We start from the raw sequence: 25,466 nt of genomic DNA, 5'->3' as shown, positions 1-25,466 counted from the left end.
ATGCTGTTCATAAACTTAGATTCATTATTTTCTAACATTTCCGTTAAAAATACATTTTCTTCCAGATAGAACCCATTTCCATTTATATTTCTATTAAATAAAAAAAAGTTATCTTTTTCTAAAGCTAAATGAAGTAGAAAATAAGTAGGTATGGAATCTTTCTAATTTTATTTTTGTGAAGGCAGTCTTAGTAGATTATATAAATTTGTTATTTTTCTTAAGGAGAAAATAGGCTAATTAGTGATCCTACACCCCTACCTCATAAATTATACCCAATTACCTGTTGCTTCTGAATCAGTTACACACATTCACAGAGTGTCACCTATGCACTCAGGCTGAATGCACAATGGAGAGGATATTTGATGTATGCCCAAAGGATGCTTAGGAGTCTACAAGGTGACAAGGTAGGGGCTCCTGAGCAGGAGCCTTCTTATAACTTATCCTTACAAGTTTGGGAAATTATAACCTGTTCACAGGATGAGAAGAAGTTCTTTATAACCAGAGCATGGGGTGATAACCAAAGACCAATCTAGAAAGGTCAGTTGAAGCCAGGTTATGTAGTGTGGGCCCAATTCTATAAACGAAGGAACCTGGAAAGGAGGAAATTCAGTGTAGATTTCAGTTTTACAAAGACAAGAAATGGAACTACACTGAATAGACCAGAATATCCAAGGGTAACGAAGGGAGACTGTCAACTGTCGAAAACCTCCATATCTTGAATTCTTCCTGAAAATGAATCTTCCATATCTTTACAAGGCAGGCTGACAGGAAGAGAGAGAGAGAGACAGAGAAAAAACAGAGAGAGATCTGGCACCAAGATTGGAGGCTGGCAAGCATGTTTTGTGTCTTTCCAATCTTCAGGATTAGGGGAAATAAAAGGTAATTGAAAATCATTTAACTTACAAAGATGTATTTTAAGATGCCCTAAAGAATCTTTTAGGTTTACATTACATCATTAGTTTTTGATGTAGTGTTCCATGATTCATTGTTTGTGCATAACACCCAGTGCTCCATGCAGAACGTGCCCTCTTTAATACCCATCACCAGGCTAACCCATCCTCCCACCCCCCTCCCCTCTAGAACCCTGTTTGTTTTTCAGAGTCCATCGTCTCTCATGGTTCATCTCCCCCTCCGATTTCCCCCCCTTCATTCTTCCAGTCAAAAATTTTTCAAGGACTTTTCTCCATCTTGTAAATTTGAGAATGGATACAGATGTAGTAGAAGTTGTTTGCAATGCAGGACCAGAGAATGATTCTAAGCTAAATAACTTTGCTTCAGTTTTTTCAAAGGCATATATCTTTTCCTTTAATTTTGTATTATATTCAAATTTTTTAAAAAACTGAAACTGCTCTCTCTCTAAAAAATAAATGAATACATCTTTAAAAAAAAAAAAAGGAAGGGGTACATCTGGGTGGCTCAGTCAGTTGAGCAGTTGAGCATCCAACTCTTGGTTTTGGCCCAGGTCATGATCTCAAGGGTCGTGGCGTCAAGACCTGTGTTGGGCTCCATGCTCAGCAGGGAATCTGCTTGAGATTCTCTCCCTCCCTCTCGCTCTGCCCCTCCCCACCACTCGTGCACACACACACTGTCTCTAAAAAATAAATGAAGAAATCTTTATTAAAAATTTAAAAATAAAAATAAATAAAAACTGCAAAAAGCACACTGTGCTTATTTTCCTTTCCTTTTTTTTTTTAAGATTTTATTTATTTATTTGTCAGAGAGAGAGAGACAGAAAGAGCACAAGCAGGGGGAGTGGCAGGCAGAGGGAGAAGCAGGCTCCCCGCTGAGCAGGGAGCCCCATGTGGGACTCGATCCCAGGACCCTGGGATCATGACCTGAGCCGAAGGCAGACACTTAACCGACTGAGCCACCCAGGTGTCCAGCTTATTTTCCTTTCCTCTTAGCCTTGTGAAATTTGTTTATGTATTAGTGGAACAATGACTGTTGCAATGCTTTAGCAAAAGTAATATAATGCTGGAGTATTATAAATTATAATATGAACAATATCCCATGAAAGTTGTCCATACTATACTAGATCCTTCAATCCTAACACTGTCACCATAAACCTTGTATACCCAATTTTTACATGGCCTCTACATTAATCAGTATAGTCCAGAGAAACAGAACCAATAAGTTATGCACATATATATAGAGAGAAAGATACTTGTTTTAAGAAATTAGCTAACATGAAGGGGAAAATGAAACAAGATGAAACCAGAGAGGGAGACAAACCATAAGAGACTCTTAATCTCAGGAAACAAACTGAGGGCTGCTGGAGTTGAGCGGGTGGGAGGGATGGGGTGGCTGGGTGATGGACATTGGGGAGGGTATGTGCTATGGTGAGCGCGGTGAATTGTGTAAGACTGACGAATCACAGACCTGTACCCCTGAAACAAATAATACATTATATGTTAATAAAAAAAAGAAAGAAAGAAATTGGCTAATGTAATTATCAGGGCTGGCAAGTTCAAAACCTGCAGGTCAAGCCAGCAGGCTGGAGACCCTGAGAAGAGTTAATGTTGCAGCTCAGATCCAAAGGCAGTTTGGAAACATAATTCTCTCTTCCTCAGAGGACTTCTGGGTTTTTGTTTTTTTTAAACTCTTAAGGCTTTCAACTGATTGAATAAGGCCCACCCACATAATGGAGTGTTTCCATGCTTTACTCAAAGTCTAATAACTTAAATAGTAACCTCATCTAAAAAAAACCTTCATAGTAACATTTAAACTTATGTTTGACTAAATATCTAAGAAGGCTATAGCCTAGCCAAGTTGACACAAAATTGATCGTCACAGCCCCCAAGCACTGTCAGAGTTGTATAGAATATAATTAAGTCAAAGGTAAGAAACCAAGCTCTTGCTAATGCCAAATTTGAAAATTGATACATGCGTCTTCTCAAAAATAATAGCTGCTGTTTATTATTATTCTCACTATGTACTACACTGTATTATCTGCTTCAATACCTTCCTTCAATTTATTCTCACAGCAAACCTCTAACAAAGTTTTATTAATATCCCCATTTTAGAGAAAGTGCAAACTACTTACCTGCCTGAGGCCATAGATCTCAAAGCAGTGGGACAGGGTTTGAGCACAGGTTTTTCTTACTCCACAGTATGAACTATGAACTTAACCACTCTATGATGCTATTTTTCAATTCCCCACCAGCCCTATCTGGATGAATGGTAAGATGTTGAGGAACCAGAGAAGTTTTCCTAGGGTCAAAAAACAATGCTAGCTCAAGGCCATTCTCTAGCAATTTTCACAGAATTAGTATTAGCACATCAGTTTCACACGCAGAAACCTAAATTCACACACACTTTGCTACTCTCCTACTAAGAAAAGACCCTAAATCTCATGTGGTTCTTTTCTCTCTCAGTCAAAGCAAGAGAATTAGAGTCACAGGATTTTACTAAAACTTTGCTTCAGTCAATTATGGTTAATTAGTAAGATTTGCTGATTCTACATGAGGTTATCAGAGCTTCTGAAGAGCTTAGAGATGAATAGTCATATTATAATATTTTTTAAATTTTTCCACAAAAAAATGGCTCTCTTCCTTGCAGATTGCATGTTGTTACAGCCCAAGCTCAAGTATTAAGCTAATAAGGAACAATTCATTTCTATAAAGCTGGGCAGTTTTCTCCACTTTCTGATGATCTATTATTTTGATTACAATTTTTAAATATCATTTATCAAATCAAATGCTAGGGAAATCACATTTTGCCTCTACCACTAAATTACCAGAAATGGGAGAGAATTTAATAAAAGTTCTATTGTGCCACCTAGTGGTCAGAATTTAAATCTCATCCCTCAGAAACTGAAAAAGAGCTTAACAGTAGGAAATCAGGGATCCAGATACCAAAATGAGAATGTATGCACCACCAGTCTGTCAAGGAAAACACAATGTTTCTCATTATTTGCTGCTCTAGTAAAAATGCAGAACAGATCCCAAACAGGACACCTCACTGGGACCTGTGACTCATTGTGATTATGTGGCTAGTGAAGCCTGGAAAAGTTTTGACTTTGGTGGTAGGAAAGATGCAGGGTGAGGTGACAAACTATGTGAGTGACAGACTGAGTCAGGAATGGAATGGAAATGATGTAATTATTTCTACTAGTCACACACAATCCCCCAGAAGTAACAGCCTAATCAGATATGCCATCACATATTTTCTCTGAAGGGTTTCAAATCAGAGCATTACAGTGAGACTTACTACATTTCATTTTTATTAACTTTATTTTTACCCTGGTGGTATCAGTAATAAGGTATTGTTGCAGATTTTTTTAAAGTATTTTAAACAATGAGCTTATGACCCAGATGAACTCCATTCAACTCTATACCTTGAACAGTTACTCTGTCCAAAGCGTGAGGCACCCATAGAGTCCCTGCTCGCCAGTGCCTCCCAGTAAGACAGGGAAATTCTAAATAATAATATTTTTAGTTGTGTGATGATTATGTGACTCAAAACATATAAAGTGTTTATATCAACATCTTCCACATAGTAAATTCTATTGTTATTATTACCATATTACTAACCGGAAAATAAAACTGATTCAATCCCACCGGAGTTTCTACACTGGTAAAATCAGGTTCTTCGTGTGGCCCTGCTTGAACTTATTTTCAAGATGGATTAGATTTATCCACAGGGTTGTGACTTCCCACTTTGACTATGATACTGAAGCTCCCAGAAAAATAGAATTATTGTCAGTTCTCAAGGAAAGCTTGATGGAGATGACTTTCACTAGTGTTTGCAAATATTGAGCAAAGGGTTGGGTCCAACATCACTTAGAATTCAGTAAGTTATGACATAGTAACTTGCAAATTATTTATCACATTTCGCTTTGCTGCTCCCAGTAACTACCAATCAGTAGCATGACTGGCATAGTCAATAGCATGGGCAACTCGATTCAGAATTCTCTGCTCTACACATATCACCCATCACTTGCTTAATAGGAATGGAGTTTAAGATGGGATAAAGCATTTCCTTTTATAATAAATAAGGTTGAGTTGGGAAAATCCTTGAAGACTATTGTTTATACTTAAGGGACTCCTAAAGTCACAGTGAATTATAAATTATTGATAATATCTTAAGTTCTGTTTCAAAGAAGTTAAGCAGGAATAAACCTAGAAATGGAGAAATCCTACAGGACTGAGAAGGTAGTCATTCCCAAAATAAGTTTTACCAGCTTTTCATTTGTGTTCAGAGCTTGGCATTATTAAAAGAACTTTCTAGGTACAGGAACCACCATCTAATATATATGTTATGTTTTGAATTAAATAAAAATAAAGGGGTGCCTGGGTGGGTCAGTCAGTTGAGCGTCCGATTCTTGGTTTCAGCTCAGGTCATGATCTCATGGGTCATGGAATGGAGGCCCCCCCCAGCTCCCCATTGGGGGTCCGTGCTCAGGGAGGAGTCTGCTTGGGATTCTCTCTCTCTGCTGCTCCCCCCAGATCTTATGCACTCTCTTTCTCTCTAAAATAAATAAATCTATAAAAATAATAATAATAAAATAAAAATAGAATTTCTCTATTTCTGTTCAAATCTCCAGAATGTTTATTCAAATCTGTAATACACATTTATATAGCACTGAGTTTCCCATTGTTGAAAATGGAATAATATCTAACAACTTCATTTCATGCATCACCCCATATTTACTTAGTGCCTAGCATGCCCCAAACATTGGTGAGACACTGAGGGTACAGAAGTAAATAATACACAGATCTTGCCCTCAGTTGCTCAGAATGTGGATTTAAAAGACAACAACAACAACACACACACTCTGGTGATTCCCTTTCTCTGACATCTATTGCATGTGTGACCTTAGGGAAGTAATCAGTAGATTTCCTGAGCTTCCATTCCCTCATTAAAAACCAGGAGTGATGATATATTAATTAATGCCAGGCATCACAGGAAGGTTGAAAGAATAAAACAGGTAAACATAAGAAAATAGTAAAATTTAATACAAATGCTATTAACATAATTCTAATGTTGATACTTATACAGGTACTCTCACTTTATTTTTAAAAAGGACATTTATGAAACAATGACTGTGCTCTGACCTTCTGTACATCAGAAAATTTCCTAATGGCCTCTATAAAAGAAATGGAGCTGCATTACAAAGAAAAAACACTAGCCTTGGGATGTAATTCTTCTTAATCACACAATAGTGGAACAAAGTGTATCTCAATAAAATAATCATTTTCAAAGGGTGGGCGGCGGAGATAATTGTTGTCAGATACATAAACTATAACAACTTCATAATACAAACTTCATTCACTAAACCTAAGTACAGATGAGAAGGACCTAGTTCTAGATCACAGCTGCCTCAAGGCCAGTGGCTCCTGTCCATAAAACAACTGGGAACAGAATCTTTTAATTGATAAAACGTAAACTGTAAGTTTTTATTACATACAGCTGCTATGTTCCATTTACATAAATTGATACATATTCTATGCAAATGTGTTAATAAAAATTCATATTTATAACAGTTCAGATGTTTTTCTCTGAGGAAATCCAAGTTATAAGCTAAAAGTTATTCATGTAGGCACTTGCACATTTCTACTGAGGAAAGCAATAATTGTTTGCTTTTCTATTTTAGAGCTCATCTCCTAGTTTGGTCTAACACTTTCATGCATTGGGTTTCCTTTATTAATGCTTTCTGCCAGTGAGCTAACCTGAAGGTAGAAGAGAAAAGATGAAACGTGTTCTTCCTCAAAGGGCATTCTGTTCCTACAAACGATCTTGGGATGTGTGTTTTACTTCATTTTCATTAAAATTAATAAAAGTCAAGCCAACATCTCATCAGTTCTTCTCCCCAGTTCCATTCTCCCACCCTCCCCAGAGGGGGCCACTAAGATGATTTCAAGGGTATCCTTCCAGTCCTCATTTTTATAATTTTACTTTATATCTATACAGACATCAATGACTATTTTGTGTAGTGTTTTCATAGCTGGAATCATATTGATTATATTCTACATCTTGCTTTTGTGTGCAGTCCAATTTTTTGTCAAGTTCAATCATGTCTATATACAGAGAAAGATCTGATTTATATATCTTAACCACCCTATGGTATTCCAACCTACAAATATTCAACATTTTTATCTGTCCACAGATTGGCATTATGTTGTTTCTAGTTTTTTCAGTACTGGAAACAATACTGCCACACACATCTCTGTGTATTTATAGAACAAGAATTATGGTCACAGGAAAACATTTAAAATCATTAATAACTCCTATGAATACAATTTAATACAGTTGGGAATTTTCATCAAAGTTCATTCCAATAGAATGAATGAAAACTTTATTTTGGCCTACAAATTAGGATTGTAAAAATTAATCCCAAAAAAATCAAATTGCACAAATGTAAGTGGGTTTTTTAAATGTTCTGTTTCTGATCATTTATAGTGTTCTACTCCATGGATATGAATGATTGAGAGTTAGCTTCCTCACAATGATATTCTAAACATGCTTATGCTTAAGAACTTCCAAGTATATTTCTAATGAATTTTCTCTAAAACATCAAGAACATGAACTTTCTTTAGTGAGGGAGATCCTAAAATTAAAGTCTGTGTTTTTTCGAAGAGTTCTGAATGATCAGAACACCAGTTTCCAAGATGAAATTACTCCAAACCAATTATAGCTTTAAAAGAAATCAGTCACTGGAATATTAACCATCAGAAAGAAGGAATACTTACCATTTACATCGATGTGGTTGGAACTGGAGGGTATTAAGCTGAGCAAAATCAGTCAATCAAAGAAAGACAGTTATCATATGGTTTCACTCATGTGTGGAATATGAGAAACAGGGCAGAGGACCATAGGGGAAGGGAGGGAAAATTGAATGGGAAGTCATCAGAGAGGGAGAAAAACCATGAGAGACTCTGAACTATAGGAAACAAACGGAGGGTTGCTGGAGGGGAGTTGAGTGGGGGGATGGGATAACTGGGTGACGGGGGCATTAAGGAGGACGCGTGATATGATAAACAATGAGTGTTATATGCAACTAATAAATTATTGAACACTACATTCTGAAACTAATCATGTACTATAAGTTGGCTAATTGAATTTAAATTAAGAAAAAGAAAAGAAGTCAGGCACATGATGGGGCGCCTGGGTGGCTCAGTCAGTTAAGCATCCCACTCTTGATTTTGGTTAGGGTCATGATCTCAAGGTCATGAGACTGAGCCCCACGTTGGGCTCTGCCCTCAGCACAGGAGTTTGTTTGTTCACGCCCATGCTCTCTCTCTCTCTCTCCCCCCTCTCTTTAAAATAAATAAATAAAATCTAAAAAAAGAAAAAGAAATCAGGCACATGAGCCATATATTTAGAGAATTTTTACTAAAAACAAAATAACCACAATTTTTAGAAAGAAATTAATGTTTGTCATTTGCTTTAGCAAATATGATAACCTATGAGACACAGTAGGAATAAAACAAATATAAATAAAAATTATATACCTTGCACAAAACAAAAACATAACAAGGAAAGAAAAGGTAAATTTTCCTTTATCTAAAAGGATCTTTCTGGGGCGCCTGGGTGGCTCAGTCTTTGGGCATCTGCCTTCGGCTCAGGCCATGATCTCGGGGTCCTGGGATCAAGCCCCACATTGGGCTCTCTGCTCAGTGGAAGGCCTGCTTCTCCCTCTCCCACTCCCCCTGCTTGTGTTCCCTCTCTCGCTGTGTCTCTCTCTGTTAAATAAATAAAATCTTTAAAAAATTTTTTAAACAAGGATCTTTCTGTGTTTTTGCAAATACAAATCATACTCATCTTCAACGGACTCAAACTGTGTTATCCACATGAGCAACTTCTTGGTGCTTCTCCTCTCTCCTGCCCCCACTCCCAGGAAGAGTAACCACCCCTCCTCTTAAAAGTTTTATGGATATTTAACTGGAATGTCTTATGACATGATTCACTTCTACCATCAGTTACAGCTTTTCTGTTTACTTAAAACATCATCCCAACTAGTGTACTCTCTTTCATCTTTCATAGCTCCAAGGGCATGTACAAAGGCTTGCTCGTAGCAGCTTTTCATCAATATTTGTTGGGCTGTATTAAGAAGGTATTGCTGTTAGCCTTGGCCTTTTTTTTTTCCATCCTGGATAACCAAAAGCTATACTTTCTCACATAAATTTTTTAAATTCTGACTTCAAGTTCATTTGAATGCTCCCTACCAATGGCTACGTGACGATACTTCAATCATAAATTATTAACTTTCCTTATCAGTCAAGCAACCCTGAAATCTAAATTTCAGATGGATCTAGGTCAAGTGTTTGCTACTGAAATCATTATGGAAAACTGGTGATTGCTGAAAGAATGATTATCCAATCCACAAATTGGGAGCACGCCCTTTGCATCTCCTCCTCCTTCCTCTGCTCCTGACTATGATTAGTTGTCCACAAAATAATAATTCCTCTAAGGGATGGGCAGGACCAACCACAAAAGGAAAGCAGCTACATGTTAGCTCTGAGAGAAAATAAAATATTTGGTGAAAGCGAAAGATTCCAAACCACTATGTAGAGTAACATTTTTGAAGCATCTATCAATTTTTCTTTAGCCTATCATATAGATAAATTATAATTCTTTGGGCACAACACAAATATACACACACATGTTCTAACAAATCAAATGTGTCTCTTACACTATTAAAGTGGATACGAACATCATTTACTCAACAGATACTGCTTTTGTGTCTATTATGTACAGTTACTCTGCCTTTAAGAAGATAAGTTGGTAAAGAAAGACATACAAGCTTGGAAAGTTAAATAATAATATCAAACAGTAGTATGTAAGATGTTATAAAAAAGAAAAATATTCGGATGTTTATTTTGATCTAGGTCAGTCTTAATACTAATAATAATTATCACTATTATATTATAATCATTAATAGCTATCAATTAAACATTATAATAAATTTTACATGAGTAAAAATTTACCATTATGAAATGTACCCTTTTAACTCCTACTTAACAGATTAGAAAAGGTTCTGTAGTAATAGGTAGTGGAGACAGGATTAAAACCCAAATCTGTCTGACCAGGATCCAAAGTCTTACATTCACACTATGGGTTTGTTTGTGTTTTCCTAAATTTTGGGTCAAAACAAGTCCATATCCATTGGCAATTAATATTTTAGTATTAACACAGACAACTTTTATTACTATTTATTTTCATGTCATTTTAAAATTATTTGGAATGTTGTCTTTGTAGCTGTGTCTGTAAGAATTATTTTTCTGTTACTTTTTTCTTTAGGGTTGTGATACACAGATGATTTATGACATGTTGCTAAGATTGAAACCCACTGTTTATTTACCTGGTGACTTTGTCTTCAAAAAGGTGAGTGCATGCTATCTTTTGAAAGCACAACTAGTAAATAAGTACATTTAAGGAGTTCAGATATAGTTCTAGAGCATAGTTTAAACAGAATTTTCAGGGTGAATTCTGTAGTATAGAAATAATTATGACATACAGTTTTGTAAAAGAATAATCTACTCTGAGTTCAAAATGGAAAAAGACAATATGGATTTCATTACTTATGTAAGTGTGGGAAGTCTGAAAAGTTGCTTTGTATAAATGTAAATCATCAATTGTCACACCCCATTAATGCCAAATATTTAAAGTGGAGAAAAAAGTTATAGAAGTGAAAGGTGGTTCTGCCCTTTTTATGTCTTCAGCAAGTTACCAGTTACCTCCATTTAGCTCACCCAATTAGTGGATAATTAATGCCACATTCTTTCCAATTTTACTGCAATTTTTATGATTATAAAAGTAATACATGCTCATTATTTTTAAAATAGAAAACACATAAAAGCATAAAGACAAAAATTCCACCACCCAGAAATAACCACTACTCATATATTGCAACCTATCTTTTTTTTTTTTTTAGAATAACAAAAAATATTTTACTAAAACATAAGATTTACAGAAGTTTCCAGACAAGCCATACAAAATGGTCACAAGCTTTTTCTTGAAGGAAGGATTCTACACTTGACAGCAAAGTCACAATGTTATTAGTGAGGGCTGTGATGTTTGTTTAATGTTCCCATTTTGGTTCAAACAATCAAGCTTGTCCATCTACAGCGTCTAAATAAAGTTAGACTTGGCTAGAGAGCATATTCTAAAGAACTGGTTAGCTGCTTTTAACCAATGCAATTAGATCACCATAAAAAGGGGGAAAGGAGCCCATAAAATTAAAATAAAACTACCTCTCCCCCTCAAAAAAAGTAATAAAGAAAAACACCCACACCCCTGCAGCTAACCCTAACAACTACCTTCATTCACAGTGCTTTATACTCAAACCATGATGGGGGAAATGAATAAAAGCAGAGAAGGGCCACTGCTTTTAAACGTTTCAAAACAATCCAGATGGTACTTCTAGCCTCTGCTCATGCTTTACAACAATGAATCAGGACAAGACATAGATTTGCTAAGGTGCATTTAATCACCAAAGGACTGAAGATGTCTGGGCTTTTATTCTGTAATGTTTCTAAGACTGTGTCCATTAAATGCAAACAAAAAAGGAAGAAGTCTTGGCAGAACAGGAGAAGTGATGCACACTTGATGATCAGATCGATTTTATATATTATTCATGGCATATAGCCTAGTCCATGCTCTAGCTGTTTCTATGGCTTGGGCTTCGTTGGTCTTCCACTGCTCCGCTACATCATTTGCTAATGGATCATCTGGATTGGGAGCACTTAACAAAGCCTGGATCGATAGCAGAACTGTGTGGATCTGCAGTGCTGGGGACCACTTATCTTTCAAAATATCTAAACATATTCTTCCCAACTTGTCTACGTTAGGATGATAAATTTTGGTCATGAAACGTACTTTAGGGGCTGCCATCGGGTATTTTTCTGGTAGGAATAGTTCAAGCTTAAAAGTCCCTCCCTCAAAGGGGGAATCCTGGGGGCCAGCAATGACCACATGAAAATAACGGGCGTTGCTCTCATCTGGTTCTGCTTTAATGCCAGGAACTGGTTCTGCCAGCAAACGCTGGGTTTCCTTGATAATCCTGCGGGGCAGCCCAGCCATCTTGTCAGATCCCGAGTTCGGCCTCTGGTCTCGACTTCCCGCAACCTATCTTTTTATACTGATTGCTGGATAGATAAAGCTTGTTTTATAAAACTGACATACTGTATTTATGTTTTGTCATGTAACTATATATCATATGAACATTTTATTAACTACTCAGTTATCTTCTACAACCTCATTTTTAAAGCTGCATAATAGTATAGTCTATGAATATATTATAATCAATTTTCAAATGTTTGCTATTATAAATAACTCTACAATGAACATTTTTGCACATCTCTGAGTTCTAACTTAAGGGAGGAGAGAAGGAATGCTGACTTTGGTTTTGTATCTTGGGAGACTAAATCAATAGTGAAGTCAATAATCAGAATAAAAAGTAGAGGAAGATGAGCAGTTTAAAGAAATGAGAAACGATCCAAAACCCTGGGGAGTTCACAAGCAAGTAAGGGTGAGAAGCACTTATATCATTCCAAAATAATGTGTTAGGTGTTATGGTAAACATAAGCCCAAACTGTTATAGGACACAAAGTAAGGATACTTGTCCCACAGGGGTACTGGCAAGTCTTCCTGGAGAAGATGCTATTCAAGCCAAGTCTTAAAAAGTGAATTTACATGGGGTCACCTGGGTGGCCCAGTTAGTTAAGTGTCTAACTCTTGATCTCAGCTTAGGTCTTGATCTCAGGTTCATGGGTTCAAGCCTGGCATTGGGCTGGGCATGGAGGCTACTTTAAAAAAAAAAAAAAGAGCCAAAAAAATGAATTTACATGGACCAAGAAAAAGAAGAAATAGGCATTCCAGATAGAGGAAAGAATTAGTGTGAGTTAAGGCAGAAAGAAATTCTCTGCAGAGGAAGTTCAGAAAATTACAGTAAGTCAAAGGTTAGAACATTCTAGTATCATTTATTCAAAAAAGTCAATATTTTTGAGTATTATGATCAGGAACTGTGCTGAGTACTGGGTATAATCAGCAGTGCAGAGGTATTCAAGTCACAGTGTACATCAGCATCACCTGAAATTAGAAGTCTGGGCTCCATCCCCAGCAATTCAATGGGTTAGGGTGGAGCTCACATATCAGTATTTTTTAAAAGCTCCCAGATGACTCTAAAATGCAGCCAAAATTGAGATTCACTGGCCTGATGGAAGAGACAAACAATAAACAAATGAAATTAAATAATACATAATTCCAAAATGTGCTAACTTCTATAAAGGAAAAATAGAATTCTCTAGGGAAGCGTGTGGTGGCAATGGCACTTATTTAGATTTGGGGGTTGAGATAGGGGGAGGTTGTCAGGTTGTCAGCCATGACCTTTATAAAATATAAAGAGAAATATTTCAGTATTAATAAGGTGTAGAGGACAGCATTTTAGATGAAGACTTGGAGCCATGAGGTAGGACAGAGCTTAGCGTATTTACAGAATGGAAGCAAGTGATCAACTGGGATAATGGTGTAAAACAAAGTCAAAAGTATAAGGTATTTCAAGGCATCTGGGTGGAGAAAGCTGGTGCACAGGTAGAAATCAGTCTAGTTTGTGAGAGAGGATAGAACTAGAGGTAAATCTTGGGAACCAACATATGGAAACCAACTTCATTAGAAGCTCATGAAAGGTAAAAGAAGAGGGCCAAGGCCTGTAACTTTGGAAAATGCCACTATTTATGGAGGAGGTCAAGGAAGAAGAATCAGAGAAGGAGCTATCAGAAGTAAAGGAGGAAAAATGGAGGAGAGATTGTGACATAATAGAAACCCAAGAATATGCAATCCTACACAAATTAGTCCAAGTTAAAAATAGGCAGGTTGGTGACATGAAATCATTTTCATTGAAATGGGAAATACAAACCACAGCTCAGTTTAAGGACCCCTTTAGGGCAGTGGTACATTTGGAATGCCATGGCCTTAATGCACCAAAATGGCCTTTCAATTTGTTCCAATAACAGCAGGGACTGGAAATTGAGATAACTCATAGAAACTTTAACACGCATGCCCCTAAGCAGTGCAAATTTGCTTAACAAAATGTGAAATGCAGCGTAGACACAGCCTTCTCATTTCTAATTCCTTCCTCACATACATCCAGCACTAATAATAAAAACAGATCAGTGAACACAAGTGAGGGGAGGAAAGGAATAAGTAGGGGAAAGAGCAGAAATGAGAAAGCATGAGACTACCTGCCACATTGCTTTGCTTTTGTTTTTAAGAGAGGAGGATTCAATTCATAGTGGATATAGACAGAGATGAAAAGTTGTTAAATTCAGCTTTGTTTTTGCTTATCATTTCTACAAATCACTGAAGGAAACAGGAAGGAAAAAACTCATATTCTATTGGCATTTGCCTTAATAATTGAAGAAATGTTAGGGCTCGGGATGAAGTTTGCTGACCTGCCTAACCTTCAAGATGACTCCCAAATGTACTGAGTGGGTAGCTTGAACCATTTCAAAGAATACTTGGGAATTTTCCCAGAATTAATTGCAAGAATTAATTTGAGTGTCAGAATGCCCCTTCTGAAGAATATATCCTTCTACACAGGAACCCTGAAAATTTGAAGTGCTCTCTCACTGAGGGTTACCTCACTCTACCTGAAGCTCTTGCATTTCTACACTTTCTCCAAATTAGTACATAAACCAACCACAAAAGCTTGGTTTGATCTTATTTTGCACATGCTGTCAGACCTTGTTCTCTGAGGAGTGTCTACTTCATTTGAATGCTAATTAAACTTGCAGGAAAGGCTTAAATTAGCCTAGAAATATGCAAGAAATTGTGGAAGTTTTGGTTCCTTGATTATGCCAGATCTCCTTGGAAAATTACTGAAATGATCATTAAAAAATAATTAAAAGTGCTGAACTATATTTAAATGCCCATTATGTACTTCTACCTCCAGTCAGTTGTAATAACTGCCTTTGAAAAATCATTCCAGTTCCTTGAGAATTACTTCATGCAAAGAATAAGGAATATAGCCCTGTGGTAATTACTACTTCTTGGAGTATCTCTTGGAAAACTAATATTCAGACACTTTTCCTTTTTTTAAAATAATTCATAGCTATTTTATTGGTTTTTAAGAGATTGGTGTTGATACTGGATTTATCATTAGATATGATCTATCTGTATATATTCTATAGAGTCAGGTGACATAGATGCTACTAGTTCTAATGCTACCGTCTGCCAACCTTGTAAATTTGCTCAAGACACTTAACTTTTCAAGCCTCTACTACCGATTTTTAAATATCTTTGACCTCACCAGGATTTTTGCAAGAATTATATAAGTTAAGATCCCTGAAAATGCTTTGCAATTATAAAGTAGCATGTTCTGATGGAACAAATGCAGGTATTAAAATAAGGAGCAATGTAAATATCAGATATTATTATGATTTTTAAAAGTACTATGTAAATGTTAGATGTAGTTGTTAACATTGATATTATGGAAATAACTGTAATAAGATCCATCTGTCTTGGAATTCTACTTTGATCTATATTTGAGAATACATACATGCTTAATATTATACACAATGCAAAATTTAAAAATACTGGCATTGCACAGTGCATTCTAGGCTTCCTTTTTTTTTTTTTTTAAAGATTTTATTTATTTATTTGACAGAGAGAGACACAGCAAGAGCAGGAACACAAGCAGGGGTAGCGGGAGAGGGAGAAGCAGGCTCCCCGCTGAGCAAGGAGCCCGATGCAGGACCCCAGGACTCGGTCCTGGGGTCCTGGGATCATGACCTGAACTGAAGGCAGATGCTTAAGCAACTGAGCCACCCACGCATCACAAATTTCCTATTTCTTGATGACACCTTCTATTTTTCTTTTTTTTTTTTAAGATTTTATTTATTTATTTGACAGAGAAAGATAGTGAGAGAGGGAACACAAGCAGGGGGAGTGGGAGAGAGAGAAGCAGGCTCCCCACTGAGCAGGGAGCCCGATGTGGGGCTCGATCCCAGGACCCTAGGATCATGACCTGAGCCAAAGGCAGACGCTTAATGACTGAGCCACCCGGGCGCCCCATCTAGTTGCTTCTAATTACTGTCATGGAGCTTTGGCTAGTCAACTGTGGTGATCTGTGCCTTTATTTTTCTTTCTGTAAAATGGAAATAATAGTGCTTACTTTACCTTCCTCATAAAAGTAATGGGAAGATAAAATGAGAAATTCAATGTCACAGATGTTAACTAAGAGGTAGAATCTGAAAACTTTAAATTCAACCTAACAATTAGAAAATGACAAGAATTAATGTTCAGGAAAGGGAAACAATCAGGGTGCCTGGGTGGTTCAGTTGGTTGAGCATCTCTCTCTTGGTTTCGGCTCAAGTCATGATTTCATGGGTCTTGAGATCAAGTCCCGTATGGGGCTCTGCCCTCAGCAGGGTATCTGCTTGAGATTCTCTCCCTCTGCCCCTCCCCGCACTTGCGCTCACATTCTCTCTTTATCTCTCTAAAATAAATAAATCTTTTTTAAAAGGCGGGGGTGGAATGAAAACAAACCTTAGTATTAAAGGTCTTCAAAACTTCCCAGAAAATGGTTAAACTATATTTCCCTCATTCATAAATGAATGCCTATATCATAAGCCCTATGCTCAGCCCTGGAACAAAATAAACATTGTCTCAGCCATCACAGAGCATAAACTTAATCAACATTGTTTAATCCTGAGTTAATTTTATTGTATTCTAATCTTTTGAAAATATGGCTAACAGGAATATTTAGTGAGTTCAGATAACCCAGTCCCCTCCTGAACCGAGTAAGTAAATTCATTGTGTTCATGCTATTATTTTATTCCTCAGGGTGATCGAGACCCAATTCACTAAAAGTTATAGGTGTTATTATCCAAATAGTTTGCCTAGTATTATGCAAACCAGCTTATTTAGAATTTAACAGCTTTTCTTGACCCAATTGCAATTTAGGTCTCTTGTAAGACATATTTATTCTTTTTGGATCTTGGAGCAAGAAGAGATGTTCAAAGGGTCCCACAACCACCCATTAGTTTGGTGATCTGCATGATTCAACATAAAGTTATATTCATGGCTTAAGATTTATTATAGCAAAGCATACAGTGTAGGAACAGGAAGAAAAAGTTATACATAGGCAAAGACTAGAAAAATCAGGTGCAGGCTTCCTAGGTCCTACTTCTGAGAGGGTCATAAGGATTCATTTTTCTCTCTAGCTGGAGACCTAAAGACAAAGACAAAATGTCTCCACTTAGGGAAGCCCATCAGTCTTGAGGTCAAAAGTTGTTAAATGGTGCTGGTCACATAGCTACATGACTAGCCATGATTCAGACACATCATATATCTTTGTGTTTACACTGAACAATGTTGACAGCCTGGTACCTCCTGCTACACTGCCCTAAGCATACAGAATAACACTATTAACCAGTGACTATGTGAACATTCCAGGAATTTAGTCCTCAAAGCTTGAACAAGCATCATTGCCCTGGCTCCAAGAGTCCCCAGAGATAAGCAAGACTGAGTAAAACAACCTGATACATTGACACTTTCCTTTAAATATGGAACAAGAATAATAGCTTAAAGGTCTCCTATGCTCCAATTACTAAATTCAGACCTCAGTGTTATAGGCAGGAGGGTGGAGTTGACCTTTGAATGGCTGTAGCCCATGTTCTTTTGATACACCAAGCACCTTCGTCTAAGCATAGCACTGGCCACTAAAGCTGGGGTGACTATGCTTACAACCAGTTATTTCCTCTACCCGTACCTGTCCCTGAAACAATGTGCTGGGTGCCTGGGTGGCTCAGTCAGTGAAGCGTCTGCCTTCAGGTCAGGTCATGATACTAGGGTCCTGAGATCAAGCCCCGCATCAGGCTCCCTGCTCAGCGGGAAGCCTGCTTCTCCCTCTCCCACTCCCCCTGCTTGTGTTCCCTCTCTCGCTGTGTCTCTCTCTGTCAAATAAATAAATAAAATCTTTAAAAAACAAACAAACAAAAAAACACAAAAAAATAAAATGCTAAGAAAAAAAAAAGAAAGAAACAATGTGCTGACTGAAACATCTTTACCTGTCCAGTGGTGGCACAGAGTGCTTACCTGTCCAGTGGTGGCATACAGTGCTTACATGCTGGGAAGTATCCAGTGGGGTGGCATATAATGCTACATGTTGGGAAGTATCACTTTCCTAATAACTTCCTTTCACGTGTTATGTCCAACCAATGTCCATAACTAATTCAAGTCTTAAGATAATTACTTTTACACTGATATTTCTTGCTTTCTTTATTTGTATTTATTCCTCTGGAACAGTTTTTATTTCTTAATTTGGGACATAATTGTCAAGAGTAAAGTGACTACCATTTCCTCTTTATATGTGGCATACAGGGAGAAATTGGCAAGGAAATGTATATCATCAAGCAAGGAGAAGTCCAAGTTCTTGGAGGCTCTGCTGGTGCTCAAGTTCTCGTTACTCTGAAAGCTGGAGCAGTGTTTGGAGAAATCAGGTATCTTAAAGATACATCATAAGTATTAAAGTCTATTATTTGTCATAAAAGAAAAATCTTAGGTCATAAAATAACTAAGGTTCTTGCTCAAATTTGGCAAAGGTTTGATTGTTCTGAGAACATTGGTAAAATAAGGATTTTCATATTTCTATTTATCCCTTCTTCTGCCAAAGACCTAGCTCATTCAGCTCCTTAGTCCCAGGACCTAGTCAGTGCCTTGCATAAGGTAGATACTCAGTATATATTGAATATGTATATATGTGAATGAATCAATGTTGAAAGAAGAGGTTGGGAGAGTTAGTTGTCAGATTGTTAGAAAACTTAAATGTCAGGCTAAGAGAGCAGTTTTGAGTAGGCCAAAGAGGTGAGAAACAACCAGATTTTACAGGTCTTTTAGGCCATGGTACAGAATTTGTATTTTATTCTAAATACAAATGGATACCAGTGGAGGATTTTAAGCAAAAGTAATAAATTTGAATTATGATTTTAAATGACCACTCCAACAGCTATGTGGAGAAGAGACAGTAGAAGAGCAAGAATAAAATAGAGGAAAGCAGTTTAAAGTCATTTGTAGCAGTTCAAGTGAAAGATGATGGAATCTTGAACTAGGATACTGGCTCTGAAGGGGAAGAGAAGGGTGTACTGTCAGGCAGTTATTGATATATCAATTTCAGAATTGAGAAAATTGAAACTTTAAGGCACCAGTTATCTTGCCCAAGATAACATAGCTAATAGGTAGAAGGGACAACATTTAAACCTGAATTTTGTGGATCAGGGTCCAATGATCTTTGCACCACACTACAAAAGAATGATGTTCATCCAACCTCTGACTTCATAGTTGCTAAGAAATTATCTTCAGGTTTCCAGAGATATGGATAATTTCAGATGACTTCATATTAATATAAGAGAGATTTCCTTAGAATGTTGAAGCATGTTATTTCTCTGTTGATAATGAGGCCTCCCTTTTTTTATTATTTTCTCCTTGCTTAAAATAGAGTGGACACTCCTGTGAGGATCCTGCTTTGGGGCAGTGATGGAAACACTTCTCAGAATGTCCAAGATTTTAGTTCTTTGCTCATTTTCTATTGCTTCCTTACTGGGAGTCCTTGCAAAAGTGATTTAATATTTTAGTGACTTAATAACCACTGTAATCTTCAAGGTCATAAAACATGCAACAGTCTAATCTGAAACATTACAGAAATTAATTAGCTGACCTCTCCCAAGGGTTGAGTACTCCCTGAAGAATAAAGCTTTATAAATACAAGTATGTTAATTACTGATACTATAATCACAGGAGGAAATATTCTAGGAATAGAATCCAGGTGCTGCTGAGCTGCAATTGAAAAGAATCTTAGATCTTGACAGTAACTTCTCAAATAAATCTCCTATTACCCATTTGGTTTCTAAGGCCAAATTGAAACCAGTAGACCAGGCAAGCTCTATACTGCCTCAAGAGTCTGGTTGATTCAAGCAAAAGGGAGCTTTTTGCCTTGATTCTCTTCTTGGCTATAGTTGAGGAGAAACAGGATGCATCTGGCTCTTCCCAGATACCCACAGGCTTCATAGGCCCACAGCTGTCATATGCCCCTGGAGCTCTAATTATTTATTCCAATGATGGAAACATGACTACCAAACATCTAGATACTGGAAAGATCTGGTGATCATCTTTACTACTCAAAAATGCTGTGACCTTTGTTAAAATGAACTACATCCAACACTATCATATAGCATTTTTTTTTATGTTATGTTAGTCACCATACAGTATCATATAGCTTTTTAAAGAAGGTTCTTTTTTCTGAGGAAAAAAATAAGAAAGAAAAGAATTGAGGGCTTTCAAGGACATTATATATTAATCTAAAAGAGCAAAGCCCTAACTAAAATATAGATTTACAGCCTGTCATGGAGAAAACCCAGACCGTACTTCCAATTAATATCTGAAGAGTACAGACACCCATTTTTAATAGAGAGACCTAGGGTCTGCCAAAGGATGGTCTTGTAGTAGTTCTGACTCCATTGTTTTCCTTACACATACACTAAGTGCCAAGTCTTATTCACCAAATGTATTTAACCACTTCCTATCCTCCTGCTTCTCACCATTCTTGAAACACATCTGAACTTCTACCATTGGTATTGCTGTTGTGATTTCAATAGAATTCCCTACTGGTTTCATATCTCTTTGAAATGTCTCCCCCTGGAAAATATCTACTCACTCTTCAGGATTCAATTCATGGGTCACCTTTCTGAAGCCATCTCTAATCACCCCCGAAACAATTAGATGCTCCCTGTTCTATGCTTCCATACTATTTTATTCATGACTTTACTATAGTAGTTACCACTGATTTATATTTAATTTGTTCAAATGGATCTTCCCAACAGATGAAGCTATTAAAATATAAGAACTAGAACTTTCCATCTCTATGTCACCTGCAGCCTCATAAAAATAATTCAATAGACCAATAACATCACCAAGGTGGCAACATAAGTTCTTCCTCACTTTGCTCTTCCTCACAAGCACAATTAACAACTATTAGAAAACAAAACACTACTGAGAGAATCCTGGAACACATGGGGGAGGCTGAAGCATCCACTGCACCGCAGAGACCAAAAGACTGCATTAGAAGGGTAAGAGAAGTGACTACACAGTGACCACATTGCCACTCCCCAAGACCAGCATAGCACCACACAGAGATCTCCCCTGAGCCTCCAGTTTCTCCAGTGTGAAAAGAGAACACAAGGGGGACAACCATCCCCCCAAGCATTGTGGGAGCCCATACTCTGATCTTTCACCACAGGGGTTGCAGGAGAATCTGTGAGTCTCAACCCCTGGGAATCTGACTGTGATGGAGAAGAGAGGAGAAGCTTGCAATAGCCAGCAAGTGGATCTTGTCAGACTAAGTTCATACCTGCCATGCCCAAGTAGTAATCCTAACCAGCAGCTTTGTAGAACCAAATCAGGAATGCACTCTGACCAAGGAACTCAGCAAAATGCGGATCTGTCTGATTCTGATCTTCAAACAAGGAGATTTGCAGATCTTAGAGCCCTGTTTGCCCTCATCCAGGCAAGGAGCTAAATCAGCCCCACCTACACTGGAGAGTCCTCTGGCCCCATCTGACCAGAGGGCTAGTGACAACTCCTGGAAGCAGTGTGGGCCAGTGGCACTCAAGCCAAGAGGCAGGCAAGCAGAGTTGAACACTCCCAGAAAAGCCAGTACTGGGCATGGAGCATTCCCATGGTATACACAGGCAGGGGGATTAATTCATAGCAAGGCTAAGAGCAGCTCTCCTCAACCATACAACATGTTTGGGAAATTTAGAAGAGCTTAGAGCAGCCCCTTTCCCTCCCACGCAAGCAAGGGAGCTAAGAAATAGCCCCACCTGCTTTGGAGAGTGCCTTCTGGCCCCATCTGACCAGTCAGGGCTGGAGACAACTCCTGGAAACTATGCTGGCCCAGTGGCACTGAAGCCACTTAATCAAGGTAGACAGGCAGAGCTGATAGTTTGCAAAGCAAAGCCAGTGGCCCTGTTCAGTCAGGGAACCTGGGGTGCAGGTTGGCTTGAGTTAGCAAACAGTGAGCTTTATCTGCTTTAGAGCTGCTTTTCCTGCTGTGCCCAGGTAGGGAATCTAATTTACACCCCTGCTCATCGCTGACTACAACCTTTAGCCTATCCAAACAAGGAACCCAACCAGAATACACAGAAAGCTACATAGCCCATTCAACTGCCCTACATACAGTGACACTTGAGAGTACATACAGAGAGTACAGCCCACAACTTCTCCCATCTAAAGAGAAAAATCAGTGGCCTTACCTAACCAAGGAATTCAGTATACACTCTGGCCTGATTTAGGTCATCAAACAATAAGCTGGGTCCCATCCTGCTGCCCTGCTACATCAGGGAAGCTCATTTCTAGCTGCATCTACTACTGAATAGTGTACCCAGTCTAGACCATCTAGTAAGCCTGACCAGAGAATCCAGGCAACCATGGAACCTCTCCTCCAGCTTCACTTGGATAGGAAGCCAGCCAGCAATCCTAGCCAGCTGTTCTCACCCAATGGCACAATCCCCCATCTCCATCCTTAGAATTTGAACAATTGCATCACATAAAAATTGACTGTAATAGCAGACCACATCTGCCCAAGGACATACCAACAGACACCCAGAAACCCAAACTGAACTGATTGGTGAAGAACTGTCTCTGCCAAAGCAAACCCGTAAAGTCTGGTATTGGAGCCCAATTATTCAAATGTGCAAATAATAATGTTAAAAAATCAAGGATCATGAAAAATCAGGCAAATATGACAACACCAAAGGAAACTAATAAATCTCCAATAACTGACCCTAAAGAAATAGAGATCTATGACCTATCAGACAAAGAATTCAAAATAATCCTCTTAGGGAATTCGGGAAACTACAAGGAAAGATGATTGAACAAAATTAGGAAAACAATGCATAAACAAAATAAGAAATTCAACCAAAGATGTGTGGGGACGTGTTGTCAAGAGTCCTTGAGACCCCTGGATGTTCTATGTCTCTTCCTGGTCTCACTGCACTAAGTCTATGCCCCTTTCTCAACTTGACCTCACTTGGTTACATCAAGTAAGGAGAAGTAATAGTCATCTCTGCATATCAAAAACTAGAATCTTGCAGGACGCCTGAGTGGCTCAGTAGGTTAAGTGTCTGCCTTAGGCTCAGGTCATGATTCCAGGGTCTTAGGATTGAGCCCCGCATCAGGCTTCCTGCAGGGAGCCCGCTTCTCTCTCTGCCTGCCACTCCCCCTGCTTGTGCTCTCTCTATATATATATCTCTCTCTCTGACAAATAAATAAATAAAAATCTTAAAAAAAAAAAAAACCTAGACCCTTTCTAAAAGCCCACCAAGAGGACATTCAATACCCTAAATTGTGTTGCAGCTTTTAAATGGAATACTATGGAACCCTCAAAAATAATGCTATAGTTGGGGTGCCTGGCTGGCTCAGTTGGTGGAATGTGTGACTCTGGGTCTCAAGGTTGTGAGTTCGAGTCTCATACTGGGTGTAGAGATTACTTAAAAATAAAACCTTAAAAAAAAAAAGTTCAACCAAAGAAATAGAATGATCAAAAATATATATATATATAAATGCAAGAGTTAAAAAGCACAATAATTGAACTAAAGAATTCAGTAGATAGTTTCAAAAATAGACTCAACCACACAGAAAAACAGTGATCTGTATGTAGGACTTTGGAAATTACCCAGAGGAGCAAAAAGAAAAAATAATGAAAAAAGTGAAAAGGCCTACAGGGGTTATGGGACACAATGATGTCTTGATACATTAACCCTTTATCATTATATAATGACTTTCTTTGTCTCTTTTTACTATTTTTAACTTAAAGTCTATTTTGTTTAATATAAATATAGCTACACTAACTCAAAAAGATATCTGCAATCCCGTGTTCATAGCAGTATTATTTACAATTGCCAAGACATGGAAATAACCTAAATATCTACTGATGGATAAATAGATAAAGAAGTTGTATTCAGGGGCACCTCAGTGGCTCAGTCAGTTAATCATCTGCCTTCAGCTCAGGTCATGATCCCAGAGTCCTGGGATCAAGCCCCACATAGGGCTGAGCAGGGAACCTGCTTCTCCAGCTCCTTCTCCCTCTACCACTCCCTCTGCTTGTGCTTTCTCTCTCTCTCAAATAAATAAATAAAATATTTTAAAAAAAGAAATTGTATTCCTATATTTATATATATATGAATATCCATATATATGAATATTAGCCATAAGAAATCCTGCTATTTGCAACAATATGGATGGACCCTGAAGGCATTATGCTAGGTGAAATAGGTCAGACAGAGAAAGAAAAATATTGTATGATCTCAGTTATATGTAGAATCTTGAAGGAAGGAAGGAAGGAAGGGAGGGAGGGAGGGAGGGAGGGAGGGAGGGAGGGAGGGAGAGAGAGAGAGAGAGAGAGAGAGAGAGAAAGAAAGAAAGAAAGAAAGAAAAGAAAAGAAAAGAAAGAAAATATTCATAAAAAAGGCTTGAGGTTACCAGAGGCAGAGAGTGGGGGGAGGAGAAATTGGAGGAAGGTGGTCAAAAGGTACAAACTTCCAGTTATAAGATAAATAGGTACTAGGGTTGTAATGTACAACATGATGACTATAGCTAACACTGCTGTATAATAGATAGGAAAGTAAAGAGTAAATCCTAAGAGCTTCCATCACAAGAAAAATTTTTTCCTTTTTTTTTCTTTTCTTTTTATTGTATTTATAGGAGCAGATGAGTGTTAGTTAAACCTACTGTAGTAACCATTTTATGATATATGTAAATCAAATTATCATGCAGTATGCCTTAAATTTATACGGTGATACATGTCAATTGTTTCTCAATAAAACTGGAATTTAAAAAACCTATACAATAAATAATGATTTTCATTGATATCCCGCCTCTTTTCAAAAAGAATTTGTAGGTGTATTCAGTAATTTTTAGTTAATTAGTTCACTGTGATTTATAAAAACAAGTGAAATTTATAATGTGAAGTGACTCAAAGAAGGCCATGCATGACATGGTAAACAAGAATGGCCAACAAGAAACAATTGCCTCCTTGAAGAGCCTTACAAACAGATGAGACAAGGAAACAAAAGATTCCAATACCAGGTGATGAAATGTTATGGATTACATCCAAAGATGGAGTATACACAGGATCTTACAGAGTACAAGGCTTCAAAATGACCAGTGTATCCCTTGGATTTGGCAATTACTTGAGCTTATTTGGGAACTGAAAGAAGACATTTCAGTGCTCCTCAAATGGCACATGCAGATAATAATGTGTGCACGAAGGTCAATCCTGGTAGTCCCTACTGTAGGATCTGTAAATGATTATTCACATAATGCCTATAGTGGTTGCATGGTGATCCTCACAAAGATATATCTATGCCCTAACCCCTGGAACCTATGAATGTAACTTTACTTGGAAAAAAACACAAAAAAACCAAAAGGGCTCTTTACAGATATAATTAAGTTAAGGATCTCAAGATAAA

The 25,466-nt window shown here is 37.7% G+C and overlaps 2 protein-coding genes across 2 annotated transcripts in view; one reads left to right on the top strand and one right to left on the bottom strand.

Annotated features, from left to right (window-relative positions):
- Positions 1-25,466, top strand: part of CNGB3 (cyclic nucleotide gated channel subunit beta 3) — a 137,985-nt gene that overhangs the window by 96,964 nt on the left and 15,555 nt on the right. Inside the window, exons 14-15 of the mRNA XM_021688380.1 lie at positions 10,243-10,326; positions 18,325-18,443. Of these exons, the coding sequence (XP_021544055.1) occupies positions 10,243-10,326; positions 18,325-18,443 (203 nt within the window). The remainder of the gene's footprint in view (positions 1-10,242; positions 10,327-18,324; positions 18,444-25,466) is intronic.
- LOC110578837 (ubiquitin-conjugating enzyme E2 N-like) lies at positions 11,430-12,024 on the bottom strand. The gene has a single exon (XM_021688382.1). It carries the CDS (start codon positions 12,022-12,024, stop codon positions 11,566-11,568), a length of 459 nt encoding a protein of 152 aa, XP_021544057.1. The 3' UTR covers positions 11,430-11,565.

Source organism: Neomonachus schauinslandi, chromosome 4 (genome assembly GCF_002201575.2).
Source record: "Neomonachus schauinslandi chromosome 4, ASM220157v2, whole genome shotgun sequence".
In the NCBI taxonomy this organism is placed as follows: Eukaryota; Metazoa; Chordata; class Mammalia; order Carnivora; family Phocidae; genus Neomonachus; species Neomonachus schauinslandi.
Note: the sequence above shows the minus strand (reverse complement) of the source record. Positions and strands in the feature narration are given on the sequence as shown.

Coding starts and splice junctions, on each gene's coding strand:
- LOC110578837 (XM_021688382.1), bottom strand. CDS start 12,024: ATGGCTGGGCTGCCCCGCAGGATTATCAAGGAAACCCAGCGTTTGCTG.